At 54.5% G+C, this 9,756-nt stretch overlaps 1 protein-coding gene across 3 annotated transcripts in view; it reads right to left on the bottom strand.

The window, feature by feature from the left end:
• SHROOM4 (shroom family member 4) overlaps window positions 1–9,756 on the bottom strand; it is a 141,795-nt gene that overhangs the window by 6,106 nt on the left and 125,933 nt on the right. For all 3 annotated transcript variants that reach the window (XM_027837549.1, XM_027837564.1, XM_027837555.1), the window contains one exon: window positions 1,773–2,378. In XM_027837549.1, the coding sequence (XP_027693350.1) occupies window positions 1,773–2,378 (606 nt within the window). The remainder of the gene's footprint in view (window positions 1–1,772; window positions 2,379–9,756) is intronic.

Raw genomic sequence — 9,756 nt, 5'->3', positions numbered from 1 at the left:
CATGGACCAGAGAATGTCAGAGTTGGAAGGGACCTTAGAACATGGAATGTCAGGGCTGGAAGGGATCTTGTAATATGATGCCATTTCCTGGGCCCAGAAAGAAAAGGCCTCTTCAGTTCCTATGGGACGTGAAGCAGGAAAAGGGCTTGGTGGGGAAATGGGCAGGGGGTGGGGGTAGGGGGGCGGAGAATGCCAGTGATTCCCAAAGGCCTTTACTCCCTTGGATGCTGGGTAAAACCTCTCCAGAGAAATGGGCTAGGCACAAGAGAAGTGGACTGGGCATTAGCAGACCTGAGCCTCCAAACTCGGCCCGGCTATGAGTGACCTTGGTCTATAAGCATGCCCCTTCGTGGGCCTCTTCTGGAAAACAAGCCAGTGGGATGAGCAGACCTCTTCAGTCCCTTCCTGCTCAGATGGTCTATAATTCTAGGTCCCCTCCCTCTTGGGCTCGCCTCAGCTGCCTTCTCTGTAAACTCAGGGGCTTAGATATGGACGAGATAAAGCAGTGCTCTAGGCTGGCCAATGCCTTGGCCAAGACTTCCTTCTGGTGCTCTTACCACCACTGGGCCCTGTGCCAGAGAGATGTTCTTCCCTTCTGGCTCCTAGGTATGTACTCTTGTGTAAAGAACCAGGGAAGGGGCCATTGAGCCTTCAGCTGAGGCTAAGAACATGGGATTGGAGGAGCCTCCAGATACTGGAGGTGGGCAATAGCCTGGCCACCAGGTGAGGTAGCTGGGACCCGGGATCAAAGTCGGAGATGCATCCTGCTACAAACATGTGCCCTCAACACCACTACCCCTGACCCCAGGGGAAGTTTGTCTGCTTGCTCAGGGGCCAGGGGAATAATGAGGACCCCACCCTCATCCCAGACTGCTGCAAACAAGCAGGAGAAATGCAAGCTAGGAGCATATGTGGTACGGGACCAGCTAGGAGTAGCGAGATGGGGTTCAGGGAGAAAATGGGATTCAACCCAGGCTGAGAAGCCCCATAGGGGGCAATGGCTGCTCCCAATAAATTGGCCTGATAAATTTTCCAGGAACCAGCTTATTGTCAATAAAAGGCCTTGGAATTCGAATTGAAGCAATGGATGTGGTGCAGGGGAAGGGCACCTGCCTTGGCGGCAAGGGGCCTCGGGCCAGCTCCCTGCTCAGCCACTTACTGCCCATGTGAACCTCTCCCTCAGAGCCCCGAGTGTGTCCAAAGAGGGCTTTAAAAGTGCCTGTGACCATAGCAGGCAAGAGCTTCTCCACGGCATTAATGGGCATGCAAAGGCCACGAGGGCTTCTGAGAGTGAACCCGAGAGAGCTGGCCATTCCAGGGCCTGTCTGGGGGCCAGTAGGGTGGGCAGCACTGTACAGCACAGTGGACAGAGGCCTTGCAAAGATGATGCCTGAACAAAGAGGGAGAAGAGAGAGGAAAAAGGAAGCTGGCGTGCATAGTGTCCAACTGTTCAAAGTCAGGCAAGAGGGTGAGAGGGATTCGAGGCTGTGAGAAGCCTTGAGATGCAGCCTGTTACATCCCTTTCCAGAAGGAGCCTATGTGCCTGGCTACTGTCAGATGCCTTCACTGCCCGTGCTTCTCATTTCTGAGGGGAGAAGGAAGATGAGAAGAGGCCCACAGCCTGCTCAAGAGTAAGCAAAGAGAGGATGCAGGCTACTCAAGCTAGGTTAGGGGGAAGTCGCCCAGCTCAAGGTGCAGGGCCAGCCTAGGACGATCTCTGCGGATTGGGCACGGCAGCCCTGGGGGCCCCTGGGCCTTATAGAAAGACTTGCCTGGCTGAGGCTGCGGGATCTGGCTTGAGGCCCAACTGCTCTGGCATTCTCCATACCCCAGCAGGGTGGTAGTGCTGAGGCCTGTCACCTGTAGGTTGTGGCTCCGGAGGGAGGCTCTGGGATCTCTTCCTTCCCACCTCCACCTGGGCCCCCTGGGGGCGAGGCTGCTCCAGGGCTGTGTCAGACCGCCGGCTGCCTGAGGTCTCTAGGCCGGCATACTGGGAGTGCTGAGATAGCCGGTGGCCCCTGTATTTCGCCCAGTTGGGAGGTGGGGGCCGTGGGGGAGGTGGGGCCTTCTTTCTTGCTCCCAGAGGATCTGGCCGGGTCTCGTCCACTTTGGTCAAGAGCTCTCTTCTCTCTCTAGCCCGTGTGCTTGGAGGGTCCAAGTTGATGTGACTCTCCGAGAAGGCCCGACCCCGAAGCGGACGGGGTCCGACCCCGAAGCTGCCCTGCTCATAGACAGCACTGCCCGTCAGGGTCCCCACTGAGTGATCGTAGTCACACAAGAGGTCAAGGGAGGAGGCCACTCGGTAACACGCTGACCGCTCACGCCCAGGGCTCTCAAAGCAAGCGCGTGGGCAGCCAATCTTATAATGAGGCCGGTCCCTGGAAAACAGCATTGATTCCCACAGAGTAACAGAGCGGATCCCAAAGCCCCACCCTTTGTCCCACAACCCCGTGCTTCCTCTCCAGAAAGATTCCTGTGTGCTCCATTCACGGGGGCACAAGCCTGGTGGTAGGCAGTCTACATGGGCATGGTCACGTGTGTAAGAGATAGTAGGATACGGGGAAAAGAGTCCAAAGGAGATTTGGTTCAAATCCGGGCAAGGTGATGTGGGAAATAATGGTAATAGCTGGCCTTTATATGGCACAACTTTGGGAGCTAAACATAATCATTATCCCCATTTCACAGGTAAGGAAACTGAGGCAGATGAGGTTAAGGGCCTGGAGCTGGATTTGAACTCAGGTCTCCCAAAAGTCGCGCTACCTCTCAGGGCCTCAGTTTCTTGACGTAGAAAATGTGGGGGTCAGAGCAGGTAATTTCTGGAGGTCCTTGCCAGCCCTAATTCTGGGACCATCATGACCCCATCTGGGCTGAGCCAGTTGTGCTGAGTGCCCCTTCGGGCTTTCAAAGACCATCTTCTCATCAGTTTCTAAAGTGTTCTCCAGCCTGCTTGTGGGCTAAGCATTGCCCAGTGGCAGGAAATTCTGGTGGTTCAATTAACTGACCAGCCAGAATAGCCATTCAATAATCACCATGGAGACCAAGGCTATTTTTTTTTTTAAAAATCCAAATAAGACATGGTGTTGGCCAAGCTCTGGGGGCCAGGACCAAGGATCCTGTTTTCCCTCCTTCTCCACACCCCTCCCAGCAGCTGCTCTGCCCTTGAGCCCAGCCAGTTCCCAAAGACCATAGGAACCCTGGGCCAAGACAGCAAGCTGAATTGGCTGGTCTCTTCTCACCTGGGGCCTCAGCCTTCCAATGGCTCCCTAAGCAGCTACGCTGTGCCCTGAGTTCAAGCCCTACCTGAAGTATGTCTGAACAGCACCTGCAAGGGTCGGGGCATTGCCTCCCAAGGCCTCCTGGTCAATGCCCTTCCTTCCCTCCACTGTCCCTGGGTCTTCCCACTGGGGTCAAACAGCTCTCTTCTACACGCCAACCTTTCAAATGCTTGGTGACAACTAAGCCTTCTCTTGTCCAGACTGAACCTCTCAGGCCCTCCCACCTCCAGGCTACTACTCCCTCTCCCTTGGACCCACTCTAAGATGCCAATGTCCTTCCTCATATCTGCTACTCAGGCTTGACCACAGGCCCCCAACTGGGATCTGAGGTTTCACTGGGTGGAGGATTATAGGCCTGTTGCCTTCCCATTCAGCATGCTTCAGGCCTGCTCATTTGGGCAGTCACATCCCACTGGTGGCCACGAGGGAGCTCTCAGTTAGCTAGAGCTCCCAATCTTCCCCCAGGAACTCCCAGCCTGTACTTGGGAAGTGTATTTTTCCCCAGCCTAAGTACAGGCCTTTCCATTCATTCTTACTAGGTTTCACTTTATTAGATTCGGCTGTTCTGCGGCCTGTCGCAACTTTTTCGGGTCCCTTCCCTGTCATCTAAAACACAAGCTTGTATTTGGTGGAGGGTGGGAGGTGGAAGACCAGGGGAGGCCTCCAGTGAACTGAGCCTTGAAGGTGAGAAGGGAGAGCATTATTCTGCCCCAAACTCCTCCTTTTAGAATAGGGCCTCCTCCAAGGATACGCCTGTCTCACAAAGTGATCGTGGATGACAGCTGCAGAGAGCATTTCCACAAGTCACCTCATTTGGTCCCTCACAATACCCCAGGGAGGCAGGTGATGGAATTATCCCCATTTTTACAGAGAGGGAAACTGAGGCAGACAGTGGTTAAAGTGAATTGCCCAGGATCACAGAGTTAGGAAGTGTCAGGCTTTCTTGCTTTCCTTCTTTCCTGCCTCCAAGTTCAGCCGTCTCTACGGATCCTTCTGGCAGGCAGCTGTGACTCCTTCCTCCAAACCTGGACTCCCTTCTGCCAAGAACCTCACCTCCAGTAGACTAGGAGCTTCCTGCCTGCCTTCATGTCCCCATCACTCAATAGGCCTGCTACATACACTGAGCAAGTGATGGCTGAACTGAGGCACATTGAATTCTGGCAAGCTCCTGGCCCTCCTCCACAGCCGCCCCCACCCCAGGCACGTTCTTGTTCTTGGTTCAAAGCCTCCATCCCTGACTCCTTTTGCCACTTCCCAGAATGCTCTGGAATCCGAGCTCCCTCTTTGCTCTCCCAGGTCCCTCACTGTCCTTCTCTTAATTGAGTCATTAGCCTTCACGCCCTGCCCTCATTTGTTAACGGTGGCAGTTGGGGGGCATGCTTCCCCCGCCCCAGCCCTTCTGCCCATCTTCTCCCCAAAGATGAGCTTCTAGCCTCCAGCTCCTGGTGCTGCTCTTCAGCCTGGCCCAAGACGGGGCTTGGAAGGAGTCAGGGGGAAGCGCTCGGGCCCTGGGCTCTTGGTGTCAAGTCTTTGCCACTTCCTAGCTGGGTCTCAGGTGGCACATCTGTAAAACGGGAAGAATAGTAACCTCCCAAGATGGAGGAGGCAGCTCCCACTTACACTTCCTGGGCCTCACTGCCACCCTGCCAGCCACCAGTCAATGGCTGAGGCCCAAGTGGTGCTCAGAAAGGCCAACACCAACAGCTGTGGCAACAAGCAAATGGCTCCCCTCCAAACACCTCCCCGGGCCTCAGTTTGTCTCCTCCCCTCCAGCTTCACTTCTTGGCTTCTGGGCTGCCACCACCTCTGCATGGGTCAGTGAACAGGCCAGGCCTCTGCAGCCAGAGGCCTTGGGGTCAGGCTTTGGCTCTGGCCCTTGCTGGAGGACTCATCTCACGTCTCTTCCCCCTCCCTGGACCTCAGCTTCTTCCCCTAGAAAATGGGGGGTTGGGCTAGATGGCCTCGGAGGTCCCTTGCAGTCCCCAGCAATGAGCTTGACTTGACTTGACTTTAATGACGTGAAGTTACTGAGGGCAGCTTCACTTACCATGACTTCCTTCCTGCCGAACCTAGAATCAAGAGTTCTCAAGAAGGGAGCCAGGCTGCTCCTCCCACCTGTATCCCCAGTGAATCTACTGAGGCAGTTCCCAGGTCAGATGAGAGAGATGCATTCCACTGGGAGGTTGCTCTCCAGCCCTGTGCCTATGGCATCTATCCGGCCTCATCCTCACCCTGTGCTCAGCAGCAACTTTATTTTATTTTTATTTTTTATTTATTTTTAGGCATTTAGAGGAGCCACAGACAGCTTGTTTATCCAATTTATGGATGATATGGCCTAGGAGGAAGCACTAACCCACTAGATGGCAGAACAAGGATCCCCAAATATCTTAACAGCCTAGAACAATGGACCGACAGGAAGAGGCTGAAAGAGGCATAAAGGCCATAAATGTCAAGTTCTACACTTGGGTTCAAAAAGTCATCTGTACTAGTACATGGTCAGGCGACGGGGCCGGCAAACAGCTCCTGTGAAGAGGACTTGGGGCTTGTAATAGTTGGCAAGTCATGGAGGGAGAAGCCAAGAACATGATGGGTCAGTGATCTCACTGAGGGAAGCAATTGGCTCAGCTAGCCCAGGTCACAGCTGTTCTTAGCCTGGGCCCATCTGAAATCCTCCATGTCACCCAACATCACCCGTGTTGGCATCACCCAACAGGCCACACTCGCACCCGTCTGCCAGCCTTCCCTCCACCAGTGGGAGCTCCTTTTTGCCCCCCCCCCGGTATTTTAGGCCCCTCCTCATACCAGACCACACTGGGAAGGTGTGGCTTGCCATCATCCTGAGGGCAGGCGCACACACCTCAAGCAGCTGACTTTGAAAGAGAGAGATCCCAGCCTGCTTGTACCATGACTGGAGGATTGTGTTCAATTCTGGGCCTCACAATTCATCAAGGGCATTGGGAAGTGCCCAGGGGAGGGTCCCATCAGGGTCGTGAACTCAGGGTCCACGTTCTAGATTGCTTGAAGGAACTGGGAACGTTTAGGAGATTTACTTAGCTGCAGAAGAGCTGGCTGCTTGCCCCCAGGAGTGTCTAGGCTCCCAGAGGGCAGGGAAATAGTCCTTTTGGTCTTGGCAGGCCTGGCCTCTTGCCCAGGATCATAGTTGGGGCTGAATCAATCCTTGCTGAATTGTTGAAATGAATGAAAGCTGTCAAAATGGGTGGGTACCATGCCATTTTCCTCCAAGACAGAAGTGCATAGAGCCCCTCCAGGGAAGGACACCCCTTCATTCAAAAGCATCAGAGGCTCACAGATGGAAGGTTGGACAGGTCCTTACCAGTTATTCATGAAAAGGCATTCATTAAACACCTGCTGTGTAACAGAATGATTGATTGACTAATTGCCAGACCCCGTCCTAGATGAAGACAAAACTAACACAGGCCTTGCCCTCTAGGAGCAGACATTCCATCAGGGGAAAAGACAAAGCCAAAGGTAAGCACACACAAAATAACCTAGCAGCTGGGGGTGAGGGGAGGGAGGGAAAGCTTCATACAAAAACAACTAACAGCAGCCAACATTTACAGAGCATTTGAGGGGTCACAAAGTGCCTTCCATCTGTCAGCTCACTGAAATAATGCACAAAGTGGCATTTCAAAGTGCTTTGGGGCAAAGTAAGGATGGCACGAGGTGGCAGCTAGAGAACAGCCAACACAAAGGCACAGAGATGGTAGATGAGGCAGCAGGGGAAGGAGATGAAGAGAAGATTGAAATGCTCCCAGGTGTGATTGCTGGGGGGCCACTGGGGCCTAGGGAGTAGGTCAGCCTTAGCCTTAGGAAAATTACTTTGGCAGCTGAGTAGGGAGAGACTGGAGGCAAGGACACCAATTTGGAGCCATCACAATTGTCCAGGTGAGAGGTGATGGGAAGACCTGAAGACTGGTTGGCATTGTGGAATGAAGCCCTCTGATGTCTGGGCACCATCTATCTGTACCAACCACAGGGTTCACCGGGACAAGGGGGAGGACAAAAAGGGTGGCTTGAGGCTGAGGAGCGCAGTGCCCTGGGTCCCTCTCAGAGAATGGGTGGGGGCTCAGCAGAAAGGCCCACTGGTGCTCTCAGGCCAAAAGATGGCTGCGTCTAGTTTTACCGAGTGGCTCAAGTAGGAGGGCAGGCAGGGGGCAGGCACGTGGGCAGATAGTGGCTTTCCTTGATAAATGAAAGGCCTCTTTAAGAGGCCTCTAACACTCCCAATGGGCTCCGTGCCCAAGTTCGGATTTCTGCCTCTGGCTCCCTGCTGTACCAGCTGTAGTCCTCCTGGGACTCATGTCCAGGCTCCCTCCTCCCCCTTCATCACTCAGCAGAAGGCCCCCTAAAACAAAGTGGACCGTCAAGCACTATGGCCCCCAGGGTCCCCACTCCCCTGACACACTTGCAAAGGCAAAGGCATTCTTTAGCGTTCATGAGGGAGGGGCCCAAGCCTTTCTCGGCACTGACTGAGCAGCCCCTGTGGACTGCCGGCCCGCTGCAGGACCTAGCTGGTGCTGCTGCTGGCCCGCTGGAGGACGCAGCAACTCTGACCCACAGAAGAAGAAAAGTCCAATCAAACAAAGTACCGGGGGCAGAGGAGGCAGGGGCCAGGGCAGCGGCCTGGGGGGGAACTTTTGCCTACTCTCCCGAAAGTGCCTTCCACTTAATAAAAGGGGATAATCTATTCATCAGAAGAGAAAGTCTCTGATGCCAAGGGAGCAGCCACGGGAAGGGCAGAGCGCTGAATTGCCTTTTGTTTGGAAAACACATTCTCACCGTTGGTGACAAATGGTGGATCTATTCCCAGGCTCAGAGCTCACTGCTGGTTTCTTTCCCCAACCCCAACTGGGGTTTGCACCCCAGGGAATAAAGAAGGCACAGCCAGTTAGGTGGTGTGGTGGAGAGAGAGGGTAGGAGTGAAGAAGACCTGAGTTGGAATCCTACCTCAGACACTGATTATGTATGACCCTGGTAAAATCACTTAACCTCTGGAAAACGAGGATGATGATTTGGCCTGCTTTTCAAGGTTGTGGTGAGGCTCCAACGCAAATGCTCACTGTTGCTGTTATTATGAGCCAAAGGCCTTAGGTGCCCCCACCTACCCACCAAGTTCTTTGCTTAAATATGACTGACCCTTGCTAAAGCTTAGATCCTTCTGTCCCATCAGCCCCAGGACCCAGACTGCCAGCATCTGCTTCTGCCCCATCTATAGGCAGATACTGAGGCCCAGTGTCCACAAGACCTAGAGGCCCTGAGCACGGCCTGTGGCTGGTCAGGAAACCCCTCCCATTACCACTGGCACTGCCCTTCTGGTTGTGCTCAAAACCCTTCAGGCAGCCCAGGCGGCCCCTCCCACTCAGGGACAGCTCTGGTCACTTGGTAGCACACGCTCAGTCCTGATTTCCATCCTACACCTACCTCTCAGGCCCTTCCCCCATTGCTTCTAGCCCTGCCCTCTGAGGCCAAGCAGAGTGAGGTGAATGCCCCCTTCCACAAAATGCCTCTCATTCCACTGTCTCTCTCTGGGTATAGAGGAAGAGGGGTTTCTGGTCTCCCAAGGCAGCCCTCTGCCCTGCTCGGAATTGCCAGGGCGGGCGTATTCCCCTCCTCTCTTGGGTGGCTCCAATCTCCTTGCCTGCTGACTCCTTGGGGCTCGCCTCCTTCCTCTCACTGCCCACCTTCTTGGCACTCAAGGCACCCATAACCTCTTCATTCTCTTGGTCCCTCTGCCACCTCGGATACTGCTAGCTGCCCACCTGCCCGCCTTGGCTTCCGTAATCTCACATTATTCTGATTCTTCTCTGTCCTCTGGTACTGCGCCTTCTCTGCTGCTTTCCCTGGATTCACCAGCAGGCCTCACCATCACCTCCAACTCAGTCAATAATAAGTCAAGAAACATCGATGAAGTACCTACTATGTAGCAGGCGCTGGGCTAAGCACTGGGGATACAAGTATGTAAAAGGAAAGTCTTTGGCCACGACTGACCTCCTGGTTTTGCCTGTACCCCTGTCACCGGCGCGCAGCCCTCCTCCCACTCCTACCCACCTACCCAGATCAGACACACTGGGGTTGGCATTCTTCTGCCCCATCCTTCACGCCCAGTCATTCATCATCCTGTACGTTTGTTCTCCAAAACTGCCCCCCCCCCCGCCGCCTCCCACTCTGTTACCACTTCAATCCAGGCGCCACTGGGGTGGCGGCCTTACTGTGTAAGACACTGTCCAGGCTGCTGGCCACCCCCACGTCAGTGGTCCTCAACAGTCCTTGGACTGCCGCACAGCTCGGTCCAAAAAACTATCCCTGGCTCCTCCTCCACAATCTAGTGTCAACCTGCTTGTCCCCGTGTTACGACCCAAGGTTCTCCAGGGTGAATTTTCTAATCCCGCGTCACACTTGTCTCCTTCCTGTTCCGTGACTAAGCCATGTCTATCCCCACCCTGGGTCCTCAGCTCTCGCT

The sequence above is a fragment of the Vombatus ursinus genome, unplaced genomic scaffold (assembly GCF_900497805.2).
Source record: "Vombatus ursinus unplaced genomic scaffold, bare-nosed wombat genome assembly UNPS02004571.1, whole genome shotgun sequence".
NCBI lineage: Eukaryota > Metazoa > Chordata > Mammalia > Diprotodontia > Vombatidae > Vombatus > Vombatus ursinus.
The sequence above is the reverse complement of the archived record's forward strand: the minus strand, read 5'-3'. Positions and strand labels throughout refer to the sequence as shown.